The sequence below is a fragment of the Thermobia domestica genome, chromosome 1 (assembly GCF_964235325.1).
Source record: "Thermobia domestica chromosome 1, izTheDome1.hap1.1, whole genome shotgun sequence".
Classification (NCBI taxonomy): Eukaryota; Metazoa; Arthropoda; class Insecta; order Zygentoma; family Lepismatidae; genus Thermobia; species Thermobia domestica.
Window position 1 is genome coordinate 346,999,649 of NC_137454.1, and position 24,925 is coordinate 347,024,573.

Here is a 24,925-nt window from a genome sequence, read left to right on the forward strand (position 1 = left end):
GAAAACATGTACGTACATGGGGTAGTTTATTCTTGAAGGTGAGTTTCTATGGGACGACTTTTTTTAAATAAAAAGAGATCCATGCGATTCTATTTATATTTCAGATATTAATATTTAATTAATAACCTCGCATGTGGTATAACTCATTTGACCTGAAAAACTGTACGAGAGGTAGTTTATTCCTTAGTGTGAATTATTTTAGGATGGTTTTCTCAAAAAACTACTAAGGCGATTTTCTTCATATTACAAAAATAAATATTTCATTATTAGTGTTATAATGATATATACATCACTTCCATGAGAATACCCACAAGGAGCAGTTTTAGTCTTGGGCCGAATTTTTTTTTGGAGATGTTGTCAAATACCATTCATATAATTTTGTTATTACTTAATAAACAATTTTATTAATAACTGTAACACACGGCATAAGTTATTTCTTATGAAAAATCAGCAGGGGATTGTTTACTTTTGAGGATGAGTTTTCTTTCCGTGAAGTTTTCCGAAGGTATTTTATAATTGTGCTTGCATTTCTCAATAAAATATTCCATTAATGACTGCAGCACAACTTTATTTAGTTTAGAAAAATAAGGTATACGGGAGAGAAAGTTTACTAGGGTGGTCCTATTTTCTATTTGCTTTGCTATAGCAAGGCTACTTTAACACAATTTGTATTATTTAAGTATTAAAGCTTCATTTAGCTGGTATATTATAATTTGCCCACAGAAAGGGACGTCGTTTGTGAAAGACAGTGGAACAGTAAAACTCAATATGTCGGTGGACAATCTCACACTCAGATTGTCATAATCTGAAATTACGCCAATGATCTACTGTGGCAGCACTATACGGCAGGCACATACCCCAAAATCTTTGTCGGAAAGGGTCCAAACTTACTTTTTATGGACTTCAAAATGTCTATGTAGTATTGAACAAGTGTTATTCTACACCCGAAAAGACAATACCTAATTCTTAATGACAGAATTAGATTGTTTTTATAACAAAAAGGCAAAGATGAAACTGAAAATCAAATCTTTATGCTACCATTCATTTCTTTGTTGGATCAAAAGGTCCAATGTATTTCAACCAAAAAAATTCTTGTAGGCCTTATATCTGGAGAACTACGTACAGTGTAGTTCTCACAAACTATCACTTAACTCAGTATGATGTGCTTATTCCGTAGAAAGTATGAAAACTCGATTTAGGGTCTATTGAATAATTTTTCGGCCCTGATCCAAAAACTAATTATTTTCCAAAATCGCAATCTTTTGATCGATTTTTTTCCTTACATTTTTAATAGACATGTATAGTTTCATTAAGAAAATGTACAAATGTATATTGATTTACCAAATTTAATGGTTCAGATCCGTGGACTTCCCTGGTGCAGTAGACGATCTAGCCCGCGAAAGGAGGGCTTAGGACCTGTCATTTTAGAGTAACAAAGATAATTTAAATTATTAATTATACATTTTTTTAAAATTTATAATAAATTCATGATGTACCTATCATAATTTGGGTTCTGGCTGCCTCCCCCCTCCATTTTAATCTTCTAGATCCGCTACTTTCCTTGTGGGTGCGCACCTGATGTATAAAATTACCCTTGAAACCAGACCCTTAGCCAGAACCGAAGTTACGGGGGGCCCGATCCAACCATATGATAGTTCATCACCATATTATAGTTCTTTTGCAAGCCTACTGTAAAACATTTAGGGAACCAGCAAACATTTAGTGTGACCGGCTCCCCTAGACCCCCCCTGGATACGGGCCTGCTTGAAACTGAGATGATTCTGAAAATTTCACATATTTTTTTTTAACCTATATATTTATTAGTATCTTGCATATCCTAATTAAATATGTTTTCGTCTACAGGAGAATGGTGTATCACTGTTACAAGTCACAATAAAAATTTATTTGAAAATAAGGCAAAATATCACCGAACAGCTGAAGTGTCCAGTCTCCCTACCGTACTGTACCCACTGTTCTATTTTTAATAGTTTGCAGTATAGATGTCTCGATCGTTACCAAATTTTAATAGAGACTTTGGCTACGAAATTGCAGAAACTGACATTCAAACGAGCACCTGAATTATATCTATTTAAACAAAGAAAAATATAACATTTAACATTTTTGTGGTGAATTGCATTATTCCTTTGAATCGGAAGATTCTGGGGCATTGTTACTATAAACTAAAGTAAAGATATGTATGAATACTAACAACCAGAGCCGGATCGTTACAGCAGTGTTGGATTTCTTTCGTACAGCAATTGACTTGTTATAGTGTAATATGTTCTTGCATTCCGCTATGAAAAAAACTGTATTCATTTTGAACTATTCCATCGTGACCACCGGTAGTACTTTAGTCGTACAAGTAGTACCTTTTACAATGTTTTAGTGTTCTACTACGTTCACCAAGAAATCTAGTTCTTTTCTCATAAATACGTTTGGGAGAGAAAAAGTTATCTCATGAAAATTAGGCAATGTATGGAAATTTCAGTGTTTCTAGTAACTTTTTCTGAAAAAACAAGGTTCCGTCCGGTCGCCTCCTCCAATGAGAAGGAATTCTGACAACTTATAGTTCATTCTATTGGGAAAAATAGGAAGCACAGGTGTCAAAGAACGAAAAGTTGAAACAAATAAATGACCACAATAAACAATATTAGATATTTGGTGGTCCGTTTAAAACCCCTTACACTGTAATGAGTCTAGCACGTCATGCCAAATCGCACAATGACGAGCTACACTCGTCATAAAGTTTAAGGTGGATAACTAGATGTTCTCGATGCTATGCTAAACACTGCTTGAATAGTGCAGCATTGTCAGGTAGTGTCGAGTGCTTTCTGGTGTCAGGTAATAAAGGAAGTAATCGTGAAATTCTGCTTGGATACTTACTGGAGAAATTAGTTTTCGACCCTTATTCAATTCATAGCTAAGTTCCACTTCTCGAACTGGAACGCTAGAATCCAGGAATTAAACGTACAAATTTGGCAACAACGCATTATGGCGTTCTGCGCAAGTTTCTTCTCAAAAACCATTTCCTTAAATGTAAATTAATATTTAAATAAAATGTGAAACATAAAACGAAAAACGGTCAAACAATATACCTATTTCGTAACAAGATCGTTACTTTAAGTAATTTACACTTTCAAATAAACATTTCATAAAACTGAGCACTTCTAGTAAGATCTAACAGCAAGTGCCATCTTGTGTGCTCATTGTAAAACGAATCAAATATTTTATTTTATTTTATTTGTTACCTTTTTTGATATCAGAAGACACTACCAAATTAATCAGTGTCTTGTGTTGTAGCTGAAACATGACTTTATCTTATAGTACAATATTTATAATATGTAATGTTTCATTGCGCAGTAGTTAAGGGAATGAGTTAAAATATGTATTGACTTCCGGGTGGTGATCCACCTTAAAGTTTAAACTATTGTAGCATCACGTAGTGTTACTATATTGATGTTTTGAAAGTTATATAATTTCCATTGAAAAAAAATTACAAAGAAAAATAAATGGTAGATAGGGGCAGAAAATTCAGAAAACAAATCATAGTGGAAGGGATTAAACAGCAAACTGTTAAGGAATTAAAACTCGATAATATCTAAATATGCCAATTTTATAATATTGCTTGTTTTCTCCCGACATCCTCTATATTTGTCATACTTGTGTTACTTTAGTAGTTTTACAGTGAGTTCTAATACAATTAAGCAGGAGTTCTGCCAGGATTTTTAGTTTGGTAATAATAGGTGGGAGGGTGTAAGTGGTTTGCACGGCTTGTATAGAATTTTGACAGTAACAATTTGGAGTTCTCTCAAGAATGTGGGGGGTCACTCCCCACCCACAGGGAAGGGGGAGCTGCCGCAAACCTTCTAATAAGATATTAATATCGTAAAGAGTTACAATTAGGGAGAAACGGGAGCAGACAAAATTTTAGTACTTTCTTCCCCAGATCTAGTACATTTTTTCTGCGTAGGTTAGTACGAAATATTTTTGCTGGGTAGTCACAACAATCAGGTGTCGTCACTCGTTTTAACTCAAACACGAACACTTGATTCCTGAACGAGTTAGAAGAGCTAAAGCCACAATTTACCACAACATAAAACTATTTTCTTTTAAAATAAAATTGTAACCGACTTCACACACGTAAAACACTGGTTCGAAATGTTATAAACAACAGAGAGAGTACACCTATAAGTTTTCTAGAAAAAAAGACCCAAGAGAGTGAATCAAGTGAGCTGAATGAGTGAGTGATCTGATCAACGCCCAGGAAACTAGATGTGTTTACAATGTAAAAGATTAGGAAACTAGATGTGTTTACAATGTAAAAGATTTACAACGTATAACACCACGACGGAAAGACTTTTGTTAATATAACGGGATAAGGGTGGAATATCGGTGGCAATTATTATATTAAAATGTCCAAATCTCCTTATCAATGAAAGTTATAGACATGAAATTTGTCGTATGGATTTCTCACTTAAAATAATAAGGTCGCCTTCACATTAGGATCTTGTTAGCTGCTCATGTGAACCTGTAATGTGAAGGCATGGAATATTTCTGAGCCGCTCAAGAGATCGTGATACTAAAGTGGCAGCCATACTAGAGCCAGAAGAAGCTCTAGCTTTGATCTTGGCAATAAATTGCAAGAAAAAAACGGTATTGAACAATGTGGATTCATCCTATAAATCGATCAAGACTGGAAGAATGTTCATTTTAATCCTAAACTGAAAGAAGATGAAAAAAAATGTTTTACTTTACTACAAGATATCTATATGTTCGTTTGACGAACTGTCATTTCATCAGCTCAGTGGTAGAGTGTTCACCTCCGGTGCTTGGGATCCCTGGTTCGATCCCAGCTCGCGCCGTGTGGACTTTTTGGTGCACAAACACCGTGCTCGTGGGTTTTCTCGGGGTTCTCCCGTTTCCTCCCACTTTCTTCAATCGATTATTTAACTCATTTCTTATTATCACCGTCTCCTTTAGCCTAACCGGCATAACCATGGGACGTTAAACTTAAAGATTTCTTTTTTTTTTTTTTTTTTTTTGTCATTTCATCAGACGAACACCAAGATGAGAACATTTTCAACTCAAATATATGTACACTTTTCTTCATTCCAATTGAGTTCACTCTCACGTATGAAGGGCTCTCATGAAACTGCGTGTTATTTTCTTCCCCACCAGTAGCCCGTTCGAGCCAGCTACTGGCGGTTTGATCTTCATAGCAGCTCAGAACCGCAGCTCAATTGCACCGAAGCGCATATGTGAAGGCGTACATTTAAGACAATGTAAAGCTAGCAGCTGCAGTTCATGGGAGTGCCTCACAGGATGCTAGTTTCAAGGCTACCTAAGATACGTGCATCAGCGTTTTTCGAAATTGAACGAAGATAAGAAGGAGAGGGGAACAAGGAAAAAGGAATCGAGGATTATAATTATTATAATAATCAGATGACCATATCTCTGAATTCCTTTACGTCAGATACACGAAATTTTATATGTGAACTTTTAATTTAAAAAAAAAATTAAAACATGTTTAGCGGCTTTTATTATTATTCGTAAAAGGGAAGAAAAGACGTGGAAAGAAACAGATATGGGGGTTGCACTTGTTACAATAAGATATCCATATCTCAATAATTATTAGGATTGGAGGCATGAAATTTGAAGGGGGCCGCGATGGCTCTGTGGAAGGGCGTTCACCTCTGATGCATAAGGTCCCTGGTTCAATCCCAGCTCTTACCAAGTGAACTTTGCGGTGGACAAACACCGTGTGCGTGGATTTTCTCGGAGTTCTCCCGTTTCCTCCTCCTTTCTTCATTACACCATTTCATTCATATCTCATCAACACCGTCTCCTTTAGCCTATCCATCATAACTATGCGACGTAAAACTCAAAGATCTCATTTCATTTTTAAATGAAATTTAGTGTTTGAAACCTTCTTTTAAAATAATTAAATACGTATTTCATATTTTTTGTGTTGTTCCTGGAAACTAAGAAGAAACATATGCCCATACGGGTTTATTGAAGGTTATCGAGTTCACAGGAGTTTCGTATGAAAAGTACAGATGGAAGAACCCAAAACAAGGTCCACGGCAGGACATCGGACATCTGCTAGTCTCTTTAAAAGAGGAGGTCGTGAATGAGTGACTCATTGATCAACGACCTGCTCAACCGTTTAAGTTAGAAACTTCCAATTTGGACTACACACAAGATTTATAACGTAATGTACCACTAAGAATAATTTTGGAAGATTTAACAGAGAAAGAGAGAATAGGGATTAAAAGCATTGCATTAGAAAGCCCATATCTCGAAATTTCTGAAGGTTAGAAGAATGGCACTCTGCATTTGAACTTCCCAATCAAAATAATAAGACACGTGTTTAAGCTTTTTTTTTTTTTTTTAATACTTAACCTAGAAGGGAAGAAAAGGGGTGGAAAACAAAATTGACAAGGACAATAATTATTAGATTCTATAATAAGATGTCCGTTTCTCAGTATCTCCAAGAAGAGAAGAAAATGAAGTGAGCAGGAAAAACAGGATTGAATTATAATTATTATAATGTATTAAGATAATTAAAACAATAGAATGATAATGGACCAATTGGTGGAATGAGAAAGTGGGAGAAAGTGGGATCCCGAGAAAATCTAAGGACACGATGTTCTCCACTACAAGCTTACTTGACCGGGGATCGAACCAGGGACCTCAGTCGCCAGAGGTAATCGCTCTACCATTGAGCCACCATGCGCTCCCTCGATTATTATAATAAGATCTCAATATTATAGTAAGATGACCGTATCTTAGAACCTCTTGATATTAAAAACATGAAATTTGATAGTTGGAATTTTTATTTTATGTAACTACATACATGTATCAGAGACTTGTTTAAATACTTTTCTTAAAAGGGAAAAGAAAGAGGAGGAAACAGAAGTGGTGTTTGTGACTATCATAACAGGATGTGCATATCTCGGGATCCTTTAAGGTTAGACACATGAAAGTTAGTGTTCGAATTTAGCACTTCAAACGATTAAACAAACGTTTCAGCGTTTTTAGATATTTTATTTAGGTTTGTTTTAATTTAAATGATTGGACCAAAATAACGTGCCATCCGAACCACACGAGGTTCCTCCCGGAAGCAAAATCGAATGTTTCGAGCCCAAGGCGTGTACGATATATATCCTAACGATATAGCCACGATGGAGCTCATGTTTGATCAATAATTTAACAAAAAGTGGCGGGAGTTCTTCCTAAAGTGCCAATATGAGGTGTTTAAATTATTTACAAGATTTGTAGTTTAAATGATTTCTATATAAAAGGCGCAGAAGAAGAATGTAAAATATTGCCGCAAGTAACACATGGGAATATTTCCTAGTGTCCTATGAAAGTGTTCCGAAACATTATTGTAACCCCTGTGATGCTATGCAACTGTAGGTACACTAAAGAATGTATGGTTGCCTATGAGCATGTTACTTTGCGTATAAGCACCAGTTCAGTTATTAGATGACTGGACCTAAGTAGTAGCCCTACTCAAAACTGGATTCATTCAGCAGGCTATCACAAAATACCTAAAATTAATCGTGAATATTAACTTTCAAAATATTTTCTTAACCTTTTGTTACCAAGCCCATTCTGGAAAGGCAAAACCATTGGTACTGGAGATATAGTATAATTTTCAGAAAAAGTGCGTATTTCATAAACTTACTTTCAAATATATTGTAACTCAGAATCTAATAATCCTAGCCATATGAAACAAAACCCACGCAGAAAAGATCAAACATTCAGAAAGTACATAACTCTTTCACGTTTAGCTAATCGACACTTCGGAGAGAGATGAAAATTGCTCGGAAGTGTGATATTTTTGTGAGGCACCGAACGTTATAAATTGACCTACCACTGGTATAGATCCTGTTATGCTTGAATTACTCGTATAACTTACTGTAAGTTATATCATCTCTCCGCTAAGATGCATTTGAGGCGTAAAATATTCGTTCAATATCTACCAATGTGAAAAAGATACACATATTTCATGCAAGTGACAATATTGGAATTTATAGCAGTATGTATATTTGGTGCAGACTATGTTTTCCATATGTTTGGTTGGTCAATCATGATTCATTCCTCACGGTGGAAGAGCATTAAATATCATCCCTTACTAGTAATATATTTTCGACACTAACTGTATAGAGGTCTGTCGTTGCTAAACGGTTAGTGTACGGAACTTTGAAGTGATAGACCCAGATTCGAAACCCGATGATAGCTCATGTGGCTCGGATTTCACGTTAATCTGAGCTCCATGTCTCTATAGCCTCGCTGTTGAAAAGTACGCTAAACTGAAATCAAAGCAAATCGACGATAATTGTGAACAATATGACTAAGCCTTTTGGTACAAAAGGAAATAAAACTTAGCAACTATAAAATATTAAATATGGCCAATGATATAATAAGTGGCATTTATTCACGATTTCTTGTAAAAAAAAAAAAAAAGAAAGAAAAAAAAAAGAAAAAGCAACGTACCAAATATGGAATTTATAAAGTATTTGGATAGAACTGCAGAACTTTACTTATAAGCTGCTAGATTTGTTTCGTCAAGTCGCTGCTCTTGTCGTTACGTCGTCTTGTTGGATAGAAAGGAGTGTTGGGAGGAGAATCTCAAGTAACTTTCTGCATTATTTTGGTGTTACCATAATATAACAGCAGCAAAATTCAGTAGGTAGAGTTCACTTCTTTCGAACTCCCCCGTGGCTAAGCCTGAGCGCTTTTGGTTCGATTCCCGGCGGGAGCTCATGTGGTTTGGATTCCACGTTAATCAGTAGGCGACGTCTCCTATAATCTCGCTGCTGAAAGGGACGTTAAATTTAAATCAACTCACTTCTTCTTTCTTGTTGCTAATTGAGTATGAGTATTTACTGACGTGATTTGAACGTTGAAATGGAAAGATCCAGAAAAATTCGTAGAAAGTAATTTATTCCGATAATGGGAAAATTATAAAATTCTGATGCTACGAAAAGCACTACACTGCAGACATATTATTCTTCAGGGGTCCTCTTATGTCTGCTGTGGGTTGACCCTGTAAATGTTCTTGCGTCCTCTTAAACAAAACATAATTTCTTCACACACTCTTATAATTTACAGTTACTGAAATCATGAAATTCAAGTGAAGGATATAATAAATTTTCCCTTTCTCTTCAACTTCTAAACAAATATTCAGTTACAGTAGTACGTGTGCAAGACTCGTGCTGGTTTGGTCTTGGTCTTGCACTCCTAGTTCTCCCTCTTCGTCTTGTTTTCGGGATCCTTGGGTTTGGTTTTGATCTCTGTCTTGCATGCGAGACCAAAATCAGAACTAAAGACAAAGACTTTTGTGGTCATCATTATAGTTTATTTTTGGTGGTGATTATTTTCCGGACGATTTTCTGAAAAATGACTTTTGTTCATATTTCATAAATAAATATTTTATGAATAACCTGAACCTCACAATAAGATATTAATCATTTCTGCTGAAAAGTTCACAAGAGGTAATTAATTGTTCGGTATGACTTTTCCTCGAAGTTTTGCGGAAACCTAATTTTGCCTATAATTCCCATAAATAAACGCTTCAGCATAGCATGATTTAGTTTAAGAAAGCAAGAAAAAGTTTAGTGCGGTGATCAATGAATTTATTTATTTAGCAATCACCAGATGGAGGTCAAGGGCCATTTTATACTGGATATCTAATAACAACAATAACAATGCAAAGGATTTGGGAAGATATCGGTCAGGGCCTGTTTAGTAGGTACCATCTCGGCATTTGACTGGTAGGACTGAGGGAAACCCTGGAAAACCTCAGTCAGGATGGTCAGCAGCGGGAATCGAACCCATGGCCTCCCGAATGCGAAGCCAACGCTCTACGACTTGAGCTACTTCGCTCGGTTTATTAAGCCCCATCTGGGGTAGTTATTTATTAACACAGCACAAAATGACCCTTGATGGTCTGAGAGAAACAGAAAATTAAAGTTCAGAACACTCTTGACCCCCTTGGCTGCGGGGCTGTTATTGATTATGCCAAAGGTAAGAAAGTGCCCATACTTAGATAATTTGAGGACCCTAAAACTTACGGAACTATTTTCAAATGTATCCGTACATGGGCTCTCTATAAAAATTCTCTCAAAAGGAATATTAGTGAACTCTTACCAATTAGTCATAAATTTAAATGATTTCTTGAAACAAATGAAAGAAAGTTTGAAGAAATATGGATCGAAAATCTGGAGAATTTTAAGACAAATTGCATTCAAATTATACCAAATATTGTATATTCATAAATACAATAGGGAGGCCCACATGAGCTTTTAGGGGGGAAGTTCCCCGGTCCCCCAGGATCGGCGCCCTTGTTTTAAACTGTAACTGAAAGGTATGGACCACCACCCTAACTTTTTCGCTTTCATTGTTTTTAAAATTCAATCCTGTCATTACGTTATATTTGTTGACTAAATAGCAACAAAATTATAATAGATATGTCTGCAAAGGAACACTATCTGAAAAGAAAATGGCCTACAATGGCAAACTACCTGTTGTGGATTTTATTTCATGAGAAAGCATAGCATTCTTATAGGGCTGTTAGAGAAGAGCACACTTTCTGAAAAAAAAAAAAAAAAAGTAAATAGTCTGCCTGTAAAGAACTGGTCCAAGAATAAACTACATCTGACGGACTTTCATGAAAAATGTCTTACACCACATTATAGATTTATAAATGAAATGTTGATTTATGAAAAACGAACAAAATTAAAATGGAGAGAAACGACAGGAGAGTTGTACGTAGCTTATCAATACGCCTTAAAGCAGGGGCGGACCCAGGACTGACTTCTGGGGGGGGGGGGGGGGCGGTGAGTTGCAATACTGCTACTTTTAAGAGCTCCAAACTCTGGGATGGGCTCTATTTATACATATAAAATAATAAAGGTTCCTTTTTCTGGGGTGTGCGATCGCCCCAATCGCCTTCCCCTGGATCCGCCCCTGCCTTAAGGGGGCAGACTACTAAACATTTTTCAAAAGATAACAATTTTTCTTTTGCCAGGTTTTCGTAAGTGAAAAGAGATAATGAAATGTAGTTAACGTACTACAATAATAGACAATGTTATTCTACGCCCGAAAATACGAATCAGAAGAATTTTCAATGTTGCCATTCATAGAAATTACAGTGTGACCAGAATTTGAATTACTCAAAAATATAGGTTATGGCAGCGGCTAGAAAAATGAACTCAACAGCAATAGATGACTTATTGTGCTGTCTGTGTTCCTTGTTAACTACTTTTTAAATAATATTTGTATTTATTTTGTAATAAAGAGTACAAAATAAATATTTTTAATAAACAGTAGAATAAACAAAGTCCCTTCCCATTTCCGATCAATTGGTATGGAGCCCTTCAAATATCTAGAGTATAAAGCACTTTCATGGAGTCAAGCTGCCCATGAGTCATAGGTCTACAACTCTTGCAGTAATTGTGCTGCATAGGGGTACAATCAACAATCTGAAGGTAGGACCAAATGAGAAAGGAGAAAAAACGGAATGTCTTTCTTAGAAATTCACATTTTCCCCCTAAAGTAACCTTTCTGTTATTGAAAACGCTCAGTCCTACTAAGCATGAATATGTGAGCTACAAAATAATCAGTAAGAGATGGAGTTTTCTTTATCGCTTCCATTAGCATTTTTTTCCTGAACTTCTGAAAAGGAGTAAGCGAGTAATGAATATATAATATTTGTAGTTCGCGCTATCTTCAGTACAAACTAGACACAACTTAGACACAAAGAATATAAAGAATACAAGGGAATTTATGTGCTATGTTATAGTAGAAGTAATACGAAAATAAATCCCTATGTTAACGTTTGCAAAGTTTGTGAGCTATATTTGTCCCACTGGGAGTGAAAGGGTTAATAAATCAATAGTCATGTTTGCAAAGGAAAACAATTTAATTGCCTTGATTCATATATCATATCTTCTTCATCTCATTAAATTATTTTCTTTGGTTTGTCTGTCAAACTTAGCTCCAGTACAGTATTCATGTAGACACAATTACTTTCACTGTAACGTGGTCTCCTATAACTTCACCTCAATCTAAAATTGAACATTTGTGACTACATCAAAGAGTGACTAGAGATATGCTGAGCAAAATTTAATGCCTAACCTTTAGTATACATCTTACGATGACAGTAGGAACTTCGAAAGCGTCTTTGTTTGCACAACATCAACAAAAACAAAAACAAGAACAACAAATGCAGTGTAACATAGAATTATAAATATTATTTCATAGTCGTGAGAAAAGTCTGAAATCAACTTAACAACATCATTGAACCGAAACATGTTTAAGTTATACCATTAACACGCTAATAGAAGGCAAAAAACTGTATTTATGATTCTTCGTAATGCTGTTTGTCATTCTCAATGGAATTAAGTATTAAATTTTCAGCAAAGCTCTTTTCTAGGCCAGGGTAATAGGGGTCAACTCTGTTATAGCCGTATCCAGGGTTGCTCTTCGCCAACTTTGAGAGTCCGTTGATTACGGAGACAACAAGGGCTATAGCTCCAACAATCAATCCTTTAAACGCGATGAATTTGACAGCTGCCAATCCCAGAACGAACAATGTACTGTAAAGCCCCCCGAACATCATCATAGACATCATTACTTTACGCTTTTCATGGCCACCTGAAAAATAAATAAATAAATAAATAAAGACATTCATTCGAAATATTCTAGTATGGTCTCATTTTCTAGTATATATTGAAAGACAACCATTTATTTGTTTACTGTAAATAAAGAACATTATAGACGAAGGGAAAGAACACTTACCTATCAAGTTAAAATAATGCATTTGCTTACGTTTTTTAAAGACTTCGTAGATAAATTCTACTTTTGTCACTCCGTTACGCTGTCCTTGATGTAATAGCTATAACTTTAGAATAATAAAAAAAAACAGCTACCGAAAAACTGACACTAGATTCGGAATCGCACCCTGAAGTTTCCCAAATAACCTCAATGCCAGACTTCTCTGTCACTGGTGTCAATAGGATATCGTTTTTGGGGGGAGCTTCGAACCATATTTCGAAAATGAAAGGAGCTGTCGGAGAAACGAATTCAGATTCAAATTCTGGTTTACTAACCCGTACTCAATGTAATGATTTGTTTGCTAGTGATGTCATTAGTAGACTAGGTTTTCACCTCTGTCAATCCTCGATTCTTATTATTATTATTATTATTATTATTATTATTATTATTATTATTATTATTTCTTTACCCTTTTGTATACTCATTTCATTATATTATCATTTTTAGTCTTATGAATGAGTGTATTTTATTTGAGATGTTACTTGAGATGATAATTATGCTTATATACTTTTCTTTATGACTTTCATTGTATTTTCATTTGTAATAGCTATTGCAATTTTTTTTTCTATGCTTTCACTTGTATGCTGTGTCTATATGCATGCGCTCTATATTTGTATAAATCTTTTTGGGGGGCACTTTGTGGCTGTAAAGCTGTTTGTTCCCAATAAACATTTCAAACGTTATTATTATTATTATTATTATTATTATTATTATTATTATTATTATTATTATTATTTAACCTCTCCTTTAGCTTCAAGCTATAATTAAGATTACGGTACGAAGAGAATCCTTTCTTTTCCGTCCTAGTCCCGATGCGGACAAACATCTTCTTGTACGTGTGTGTTTTTTTCCTTTTTTTTTCGATTTCTTCCACTTTCTTCATTCCACCATTTCATTCATTTCTGATCATCACAGTCTCTTTTAGCCTACACGGCATAACCGTTGGACGTAAAACAAAGGTTTCATTTCATTTATTTATTTTTTTTTTTAAGATTTTACATATTGATCTACATCGTAATTTTTTCAAACAATATTTGTAAGGTAAATTGCTAACAAACTTAATTTAAAGCATCGGTTACGCGTGTTTTATCAAAAGCATTAATATTTAAAAAAATAAAAAAATACGATAACTGCTCTATGGTGGTGGTAAAGAAAATCAAAGAAAACTCATAAACATAAATTATTACATTTATATACCATAATAATTCTTATGAAGGTTGATAAAAAATATAGCACGAAAAAGCCTTTTTAAAGCGCTCCTGAGCTTGCATTAGACTTGCATTGCAGCATTGGAAATGTTACTTGATGTTAGAATTAGGGATACCATGAAACTGAACATCATGTAATTGTATCTTTCATCTCAAACTCTAGTGACTGAAAATGTATTCTCTTTTGAACATAGCTTAAAGGGACTTAAGCAAATACCTGAAATACTTACCGTACTTAATTAGTCAGAGCTAAAGCAATGATAAGAGTCAATAAAGAGTGGAAGTTTTAGAATTCGTTTTACTACCGCGCGTAATTCTGTAATACTGGTTAATAAATAAATCCAAAATATAATGTTAAAAAATATTAAACGAAAAGAAATGTCCAAATGCTGTTAAAGAATAAATATCACTCAAGAATTAAGTTTAGAAGGAAATTGATATGCCAGATTACTTCGGCTCTTTATATCTTATTTTGAAATCTCTCTCTCTCTAAGTTTTACGTCCCACAGTTATGCCGGTTAGGCTAAAGGAGACGGTGAGTATGAGAAATGAATGAAATGGTGGAATGAAGAAAGTGGGAGGAAACGGGAGAACCCCGAGAAAACCCACGCACACGGTGTTTGTCCACCACAAAGTTCACTTGGCTGGGGCTGGGATCGAACCCGGGACCCCAAGCACCAGAGGTGAACGCTCTACCACTGAGCCACCGCGGCCCTATATCTTATTTTTGTAGCCCAACTTTCACGCAAATTAAACTGCCAATAATTGCTATTTGTTTTTCGTACTATTCATCTCAAAGTTTCAGAAATATTATCCCGATTTCACGCTAAACAAAATATGATACTTTTCGCTAAACAAGCGTTTTGAATTAAATGCTTTATTTATTTTCATACCTTAATTAACGTATTTCCCGAAAAAAAATTGCGTGGAAAATAGGTATCGTGTTTACAAATGTTATTAGAAGAAAAATCTCTCCAGTATCACTAGTTTGTGTGACTTCGTTTAGTTCATATCTCTTCGGGATGCTGCTAAGGTAGTGAATAACATATTATCACTAGGAAACATGTTCAGCACGAAACGCAAGCACGTTACCTAGCTATAGTGTATTCGAAAGTGTATAATATTGGAATCAAATTGCTACCGATAATGGAATGTCCTCTGGTTATGCCCTTTAGGCTGAAGGAATCGAGTGACTAATGCACGTGAACGATAATAAAATAATTGCTGGATTAAGAATGCGGAAGGAAACGGCATTATCTCAAGGAAACCCACGGAAATCTTGTAACTTCTGTTTTCACAATCATTCACCGATATTACCTATCTGTCTCCTTTAGCCTTTAGTCGTAGGCAGGCCGGTAGCCAGCCCAAAAATGTAGGGGAGGCGGCTGAAGTTAGGAAGGCCCGATCTAACCATATTATAGTACATTTGCAAGCCGACCGTGAAAATTTTAGGGGAGGCAGCAAAAATTTAGGGCGGGGGGTCGGCCCTCCCTAGACTCACCCTGGATACCGACCTGGTCGTAGGACTTGTCATTCATATCTATTATTTTACTACTGTTGTTAGGTTCAATTAAACAAATCTTAAATCTATTGTAAAACAAATTAACTAGAAACAATGACCTATACTTACGGCCTTCAATAGCGTTTCCAGCTTCAACTGAGAAATCTACAAGTCCGTTCTTCTTTTGACTTCTGGACACTACAAGATTTCCTCCAGGAAACACGTTCAATTTAAGAGACAGTCCACTCAAAAACTGGGGAATATAGTCAACAAATCTGCTGAAGCTTTGATCCGCAAGAGCCCTCACCCTGGAAGCTGCTGTGATGCTATCACCGGTATATTCCAAAGTTACACCGTCCACTAACTGCACAGATCTCCTCTTAGCCAGCTTGTAAACGTTTACTAACGCTCTCAATTTAATACATTGCAGATCAGCTTCTTGTAGACACCGTATTATTGGAGTTTCATTCGATTGATCTGTAGGCTGCACGACTTCATCTTGAATGATTTCCGCTGCTTTTGCTGCGCCACTTAACAGAATAACAGAGAAAACAAGTAATAGCTTTCCAGAAGCCATGATTTTGCTGTTTCGCTTCGTTGCTGAACGGTTGATCAAATGATGCTGACATCTAAATGATCTGTGGTTTTTATAACGAGATAGTTTCTTTTCACTTTTCATATAAATAAAAGAGCATTTTAAATCCTCATTCCTATTATCAATTTGAAGACTTTATGACTAAAAGTACGTTTATAGAGATTTATAAAGATGATAATTTATTGTATGTTAAAAATGCAGTCGTAACATTGACTTTAATCCTGTAAACAATCATTTAAAAAATAACAATAAAAGAAAGTGGCAAGATTTCACTTACGCTCGTAAAATGTTGTTCTATCTTTTAAAGTCTTATATTCAACCGTCACGATGCTTTTCGGGCAGCCGCTGTTCAGCTACCGTAATGGTTCTATCATTGCATTGTTTCATACTGCAGAGAATATCTCACATTTCAAAAGAATGCTTTCATTTAATAGCTACTTATAGGATGGAAGTAATATTTCAAAATTTTAATTTTTCTTTTATTTAAGACTATTAATTGATTGGTTCATTGAAGGTTAACGAACCTTTTCAGCACCTAATCTATGTGAAACGCTATGTACAGCTAACAGTTACCTACACTGGGAATCAAACGTGGGACCACAGCACGGAAAACAGACTCGTCATCCATTTTAAAATGTAAAATCCTTCAAGCTCAGATCTTGTTCTACGTAATTGTCTCTTTTGGAAATGAAATGAAATGAAATCTTTAAGTTTTACGTCCCAAGGTTATGCCGGTTAGGCTAAAGGTGACGGTGATGATGAGAGATGAGTGAAAGGGTGGAATGAAAAGTGGGAGGAAACGGGAGAACCCGGAGGAAACCAACGAACCCGGTGTTTGTCCACCACAAAGTCCACACGGCGCGACCTGGTATGGAACTAGAACCCCAAGCACCGGAGGTGAACGCCCTCACCGCGCCCCCTTGTCTATTTTGGAGTCGCAGTGCTTAAGTGGTACTATCCTTATTGCTGCAGTGGCTAGCACGTGTTCCTTTTGTGTATTTGATCTCCGGTTCGATCCCAATGGGAGAACAAATGTCGTATTTTAGCTGTCCTCGTTATTTCTGTATTCATGTCTAGTTGAGTTAAGTAGAAAATAGTAAAAGACAGTGTAATCCGAAAAAATAATCATCCAATTGAGAAATGTTTGATTAATTCGTTCAGATCCATCGTGGCTAAGTGGTTAGCGTACATAACTTCGATATGGAGACCCGAGTTTGATTCCCGGCGGAAGCTCATGTGGTTCCTATGTTAAGGTGCAGGTCCAGTCTCATATAGCTTCGCTGTTAAAAAGGGTGTAAACTGAATCTCAAATTAATTAGTTAACTCTATCTTTTTTTTTAAAAGTGTTTGAGCGCTCGCTTCTGGTACGTGAAAAAATGAAATGAAAACTCCTGAGATTCCAGGTCTCGCTAAATGCGTTTTATGGTGGACAAACACGATGTGCGTGAGTTTTCTGAGAGTCTTTTAAGTTCCTTAATTCTATTATTTTGTTCATTATCGTGATCCTTGTCTATCTTTGTCTCGGAGGATAATCTTGGGACGTAAAATGATATAATAATAATAATAATAATAATAATAATAATAATAATAATAATAATAATAATAATAATAATAATAATAATAATAATAATAATAGTAATAATAATAATAATAATAATAATAATAATAATAATAATAATAATAATAATAATAATAATAATAATAATAATAATAATAATAATAAATAACTTATTTCTAAATTTCGTATAACCGTATCAGACAGAAACATAAATACAGAAACCTTGGAGATTATTATATACGTTCATGCTATTCAGAGGGGCTCGAGCCACAAAACCTCCAGCAAGTTTCGCCTGTCGATTTATCAGTCTAAAGTATTAAGCGTTCGACTCAACTATACGACACCATTTGGCAGGGGACCAGAATACTACTTAAGCGGGAAAATATATAATGTACCGTGACTGAATATTTAGGGTCACCTTCACCATTCAACATTGTGTTTTTGAAAAAAAAAATGAAATTTCGGCCCCATAAGAAAATAAACTCTGTGTAAAGACAGTAAAGAATTGAAAATATTTGAGTTTAACATCCCATGATTATGCTCGTTAGGCAAACAGAGACGATGATTAAAAGCAAGTGTATGATTATGGTAGAATTGGTGGAATGAGAAAGTGGGAGGAAACGGGAAGTATGCCGAGAAAACCCAGTTACACAATGTTGTCCACCACAAACTTATTTTGATAATATTTAGCAGAAGGAGTACAATTATTTTCCCCCTATTTCTATTAATATTAGGTTCGTTTAGGTTAGTTTAAGTTAATTTGGTTTAGTTTAGGTTAGATTTGGTTAGGTTATGTTAGATCTAAGTACTTGCATCTTCCATTTCTCCCGTAAAGTCTGTACTTTTTACGTACTTCTGGACCCCTGCTGCTAGCTAAACATTTATCACTTACTTCACCGGGGATCAAATTAGGGACCCCACACAGACGCAGGCCCGTAGCCAGCCCAAAAATGTAGGGGGGGCCGGATGAAGTTAGTGAGGGTCTGATCCAATCATATTATAGTTAATCACCATATTATAATTCATTTGCAAGCCAACCGTGAAAATTTTAGGTGTGCAGCAAAAATTTAAGGGGAGCCAGGCCCCCCTAGACCCCCTGGATACGGGCTGGCACAGAGGTAAGCACTGTACCACTGAGCCACGTGCTCTTCAATCCGTATCATAATTCACTATGGGCGGGTGTTCATTTTTAGCACTTTTTACTTTTTTTTTAACCATAATACGAAGTATAGATGGCCTATCAGTAGATCTACCTCTCATGGCGTAAAGGCTGCCCTAGTTTCTGAGTTGCTGCAATTGTAAAAAGATGGGTGTTCACTAAGAAGTTCACACTTCGCTTTTCTTTTTTGCTTCTCCTCAGGAAATATATTTTGTGACAACAGCCCTTAGAGAACCAAAGTGCGGGAGTATGGAGTGAAAATGTGGAAGAGAAGAACAAAACCACGTTTAAAGCAGGTGAGTACACTCAACTAGGCCTATTTATCCATTGCTCATTTTTCGTAAGATTTGAATTGGATCTATTTCAGTGGTCACCATGGTCTTTTGGTTCATGTTACCCATGAGACCAGAAATAAATAAGGCTTTCTTGTGTCGCCTTGATTCTGGAAAAGTTTCTTTCGTTTCGTTTTGTACATTTATGTACAAAATTATGTATGTTTCTTTTTTATTATTCATACGAGTTATCACAATTCTTCCTCGTCGCGTGTGATCCAACAAAAGTATCGATAGAGTGCAGTATAGCAGCATTTAAGCCACATTTCGTATTAGAGTATATTGTGTACTGACTTGTGTATCCTTAAACGTTGTTAAATGTTCTTCACTGTGTTCTTGAAATCACTTTATCACTACAATTTTTACACTATTTTAGGAATCATGTAGCACTACCACAGTGTTAGAGATCTTTAGACTTCAATGAACTAGTGTTGCCTACAAGACTTGAGACACATCCATCTCGTTTCGATTTTCGTTTCGAAAATATAGCGTGAAAATATGTCATATTTTTAATTCCATCTCGAATTTTAAAATTGCTTCTCGTCTCGTAAGCAATACTACATTTAGTCTGTGATGTACGAACCTAATTCAACAGATATGCCTCCCTCTAGAAAAAAAAAAACTGTAAAATTGTTATGACTTTCATCACTATATATATCATAGATGCAAAAGGATTCTTGAAATAAATTATGCATACGTGAAGCGATCAATAATCTTTTGCCCTCGTAAATGCAGAGTAAGAATATAAGTTTAAAACTAACTCAGGTATTATAGGGAGCTAGCTTGTTTACCAGCGGGGGCTGAGGTAAAGGGGGGGGGGAAATTTCAACAATTTTTCTGCCTGACTCTTGCAATACTCCCTTACCCTCCTTCTCGTATATGTCAGCGTTGCCAGGGTTAAAAATTTGTCACATGAATGTCATTCTGAAGAGTTAGTGTGCGTTGGTTATTTGTTGTGTGCTGTTGTGGTTGCGGTCTTATTGCTTATTATTCACTTGACAATGGCTTCACAGCGTAAGAGAGGGCTAACTATACACAGCGAAGCTAGAGAAGTAATAAAGAAGGCCATAGTGCAGTGCGACGAAGAAGCGAAGGGGAAAAAACTGAAGCATTTGTTATCACAGCCTAATTTGCGTGTGTTCACGTATACAGAGATCTTCGATAGGGATTGCATAATTGTATAAACTCTTTGAATTAAGTGAGTATTAGCTGAATTTTTTTGACAACGCACTGCCAACCCCGCCCAGGACCGTCGAGTGACCGTTTCTTGGCGACGGGGTGGGGAACCCGCGAATCAACTCTGAATTCCTCAGCCTCGCATTAAACCTAGCTCCCTATAGTATATTCTTCGTGCAAAGTAGCATCCTTCTCCAACGGTTTTTCAAATTTCATAGCTATTTTTTGTAGGGGATGTAAGTATCCCCTTAGTTAGAAAAACAGTACTTACCATTAGAAGAAGAACGTCTTTCTTTAACCAACTGCTTCATTTTGAAAAAAAGTTTGAGGGCTCGAAGTCAGGGTAATACGGCGAATGGTTAATTAACTGGTAATCAAGGCTCTCCACAACTTCTGTGTTTCCTGGATTTTGATGGACGAAGCATTGTCATCTTCCTACTAACATATCATGCCTACTAACGGGTGAACACATTTGCTGAGCATGCCAAGGTGCTTTATCTGCAGAGCATTACGAAGGTTTTGCAGCAGGCCGCTGTAATATGTCCCAGTCACACTACGACCGTATGCTAATTAAGGCGTATTGATTACGCTCAGAAAACTGAAAATATTGCTTTCTTGAAAGAAGGCTGCATATAGAATATTCTATGTTTTATATATCATCTTTGGAGAGAGTGAAAAGGAAATACTTTCTCTTCATTCATAACTGTAGTCTCTTGTTCATGGTTCACAAGGCAATCCTAAAAATGTCTCTTCTCGGGTACACAGAGAGTTAACACTTTGGATTCACAATTAAACACACTTCTGTGTCTGGTAAATAGTGAGTAATTTGAGAAATGTTCTAAGCGGCTACATATGATACACTATACATAAGTAAAATACATATGATAGATATGCAGATGGATGTCAAAATAATGGAAACACCTGAAAGAAGTAGTTTGTCAGATTGATATTGTGTTGTACCACATTTTGGCATCTGGACAGATCAAGTGGGACATGGAAGAGGGTCGTAGAGGCCGTGAAGAGTAGAAGGTGTAATATTACAACATTAGTTGTGCATTACATCACTCGATGCGCTGAGAGAGGAATGAGCGAAAATTAGCTTGGGTTCATGCCTCTTAAACGGATGGTATATGTTCAGTCTTGTTCAGGTCCAAAGATGGACGGGCCACGAAAGGTGTTTAACTTCACCTTGATGTTCCTCAAACCATTCTGCAACTGTTACAGCTTATTATAACACTGGAATATAGTGTTATTGCTTTTAAGCAACATCAAGACCATAGAATGCTCATGGTACCCTAAAATGGCGACATATTCAAAAACAGTGACACAACCAGTAAATGTCAGCGCACAACTCACTTAAAATTAAGTTATTGCTGCTCACATGATCATACAGTCACTATTTTCCAGAAGAGCGCCAAGTTTATTGGTTGAGCCGAGACTGATGATTATATACTTACTTGGGGATTGTCCCGTAAGAATGGACTTCCTTGGGTTTCTCAAGGCAACATATCATCGCTTTACCCAACACTACCAAAATCAGGAATGGTTAAAATTTAGTACTACTTCCAAAGTCAATACTGATTTCCACACAACAATAACGGTAAGGGATATTGAAATGTGGTTTCTTGCAATCGATTTATTGTCCGATAAATCTATCTTCTTCACTCATCTTCTATATGGGTTCCATCTTCCTTCTATTCAAATCGAATGTGGTTCAAATGAGTGTTTCAGTGCTTACCGTCAGAGAACAAAAATGGTAATAGATAGGTGCAAGCGGTTTTCTTCAATCGATTCATGGTCTTAAAGGTGCATACAATCTCAACCCACAGCACTCTATCAAAATCAGAATTGCTTGAAATGTACTACTGCTTCTGGTTTTAATACTGATTTCCGAAGAACAAAACGGTAAGACGTATCAAGATGTAATTTTTTTGCAATCGATTCAGCTTGTCAATAGTAGGTTCTATCTTCCTCCCTTAACCGTCTATTCAATCTGGAATTGGTTCAAATTAACAATTTCCGGTTTCAAACTTTATTGCCATAGAATAAATAAATGTAAGGCACATCGAGTAATATCTGTTTTATATTGATCCAGCATCCAAGGAACAGTTCTACACTGAGAAAAAAAGGACTAGGATTTCCGTGTGGATACCTCGTATTTACGCGGGTGCGCTCCTTAAGTAATGTAATTTCATGTATAAAAGTACAGCAGGTGGGAACACCATGCCAAGTCTGGTTATATGATTGATTCACATGATTGATTTCGTGTTAAAAAACCTCTTTCCTCTCTTTCCTTCTCACAGAATGATATGACGTCATATTACTCTCGTAAAGTAGGGAGTCACAGATTTAGAAAGAACCAAGAGGGGACAGTTGTAGGAAGGTGGAAACAACATTATATACGTAAGTTACCGCCGTCGGAATGGGTATGGCGTTAATTCTAGATTTGAAATAGTGGTCCCACAGTACAATATATTCGCTGGACGGTGTTGTAGATTGTACTACGCATGAAACAACATTACTTAATGTGGTGACGCGCGTAACCTGGTAAAAACAGCATTTACATGCCGACTGGATTATGCATTTTTCTCCGTGTATGTTTGATCTTATTAATCAATTGCAGTAGTTCTAAATGTTTAAATTACTTCAAGTTTGAGTGTTGAATTCCCAAAGTTTGGAAGTCTACTTAGCTTCATACTGAAACGAAATTCACTTGTACTTATCTTCGTACAGCTATTACCAGCGAAACATTTCGTGAGTCTTTTCTGTAACTCTTTATACAGTGACTCACAATTCTTTTTCTCTTTCCTGAAGATGTCTCTTTCCCGTTCTCTGTTCTTATTTTTATTTCTGTTTCATACTTCAGGTTATCACAAATGATGTTTGACACTTTTTCTCTTTTAACATTTATTTTCAATCCGTCTTCATACATTTCCCTCGAATTTATCAACGTTCTGTTACGTGTGCGTTTCAGATTCTGCTGCGAGAGACATATCATTTGGAAAGCAAATGCCTCTTATCACATATTAAAATAATGACTTCTCTATTTAGACTAGACATGCGCAAGTTGGAACAGGGGGTTGGTAAATCACGTAGAACTTACTTGTATCGTGGATCGTACGAGCCAATGTGTAACTTTTCACAATAAATGATAAGTTATATTCCATGGAGGAACTTGTTCATAATACACTAACATCACAGAGACCTAAAATCTATTATAACCGTAACGACAATATTTAATTACGAAACGAAAGAAAATAAGCAAAAAAACTACTTACTTACCATTTTAGTGGAAATCTTGGAACAGTCTCTCAATGCTCGTTGGTACGATTGATGTTCCAAACGGAAGATACATATATTTTCAAAGTGGACGTCAGTTATCCAGGCGAAAAAATCAAATCAGCTTAAGACAGGGTTTTTCAGCCTATGGTACGCGTACCACTGGCAATACACGAGCCACTTTTGGTGGTATCAATAATTAATATGCTTTGGTGGCACGCCAGTGGGAAAGGTGTGTAACCCCTGGTCTACCAGAGGTTACGTAATTAATATATTTTCAATAACAGGTCAGGTGCGCCGGATGAAAGAGTTCGGAGGGCTGGGAGTGGTCCGGAGCCCGGCTGTAGCACGCAGCTGATTTAGACTCTTCTTAGTTATTTCCTCCGAGTAAATAAGATTAGTAAAAGAGATTCACTTCTCTTTCAAACTTTTCTTCTGTTTCTTTTTTTTTTTAATTTTTAATTCTGTCTCCTATTCTAAGAATAACCAATTACTTCACTTTTAAGTTTCTTACATGTCATAGATTCTTCTACTTCAACTCAACTCTCTTTAACACTGATCAAGATTTAAGGTTCATTTACCAAATGCGTGTTCTAAATCAACGAACACTACACTTACCTACTTAATTTCTTTTTGTAATTAATTTTTCCGTGATTATCCTAAATACCCAATGATGTTTCTCGAACTCTTTCTACTCATATTTCTTTTATTTGTTTTGATATAAGTCTCTTTACTGACCTTACAGACCAGTCTTTACAGAGCAAGCTGACACTTTTCTTGTGCGCATGGCTATGGCGGATGAGACAGTCAAATGTCACTTTTTAGCACATTATTATCTAATTTGTATGTTTATTTATAGGTTCATAAAGCATTTAAGATAATTCGCAAATGTGCAAAAGGAAAACATTACATAACAGTCAATAATTTATTTCAAACTTAGTAATACATTTTAGTATTAAATATTTGTACAAAATGATTAACATAAATAAGTTTAAAATGACTTAGTTTTACACTTATGACTGAGGAGATAATACTTGGCTCCTGACATGTTCATTGCCGTTAAAGCATCATATCTCTAGGAAGATTTGCAGCCAGTATATGGATATGAAATACAGTTATCCAACGGCATATGTATACCATATGGAACAAGCTGCTCTTCCTCTGTTCATTTTTTAAATAGATGTTTCAATGCTTAAACCAGCACACATTTCTTTTATAAACGTACAATAATAATACAGAAGAGCTGTCATCTCAGTAAGTTATGCTAAAAT

The 24,925-nt window shown here is 35.9% G+C and overlaps 1 protein-coding gene across 1 annotated transcript; it reads right to left on the bottom strand.

Annotated features, from left to right (window-relative positions):
- Positions 1 to 12,370: 12,370 nt before the first annotated feature.
- LOC145681717 (uncharacterized) lies at positions 12,371 to 16,132 on the bottom strand. Its single transcript, XM_081753330.1, has 2 exons — positions 15,685 to 16,132; positions 12,371 to 12,666 (listed from the first exon to the last, which is right to left on the bottom strand). Exons 1-2 carry the CDS (start codon positions 16,130 to 16,132, stop codon positions 12,371 to 12,373), a joined length of 744 nt encoding a protein of 247 aa, XP_081609456.1.
- Between the last annotated feature and the right edge of the window lie 8,793 nt (positions 16,133 to 24,925).

Excerpts from the sequence above, each read along its gene's own strand:
- LOC145681717 (XM_081753330.1), bottom strand. The coding sequence starts at position 16,132 with ATGGCTTCTGGAAAGCTATTACTTGTTTTCTCTGTTATTCTGTTAAGT. Across the intron at positions 12,667-15,684 it reads TGGAAACGCTATTGAAGGCC|GTGGCCATGAAAAGCGTAAA; the intron begins GTAAGTATAGGT and ends TTTATTTTTCAG.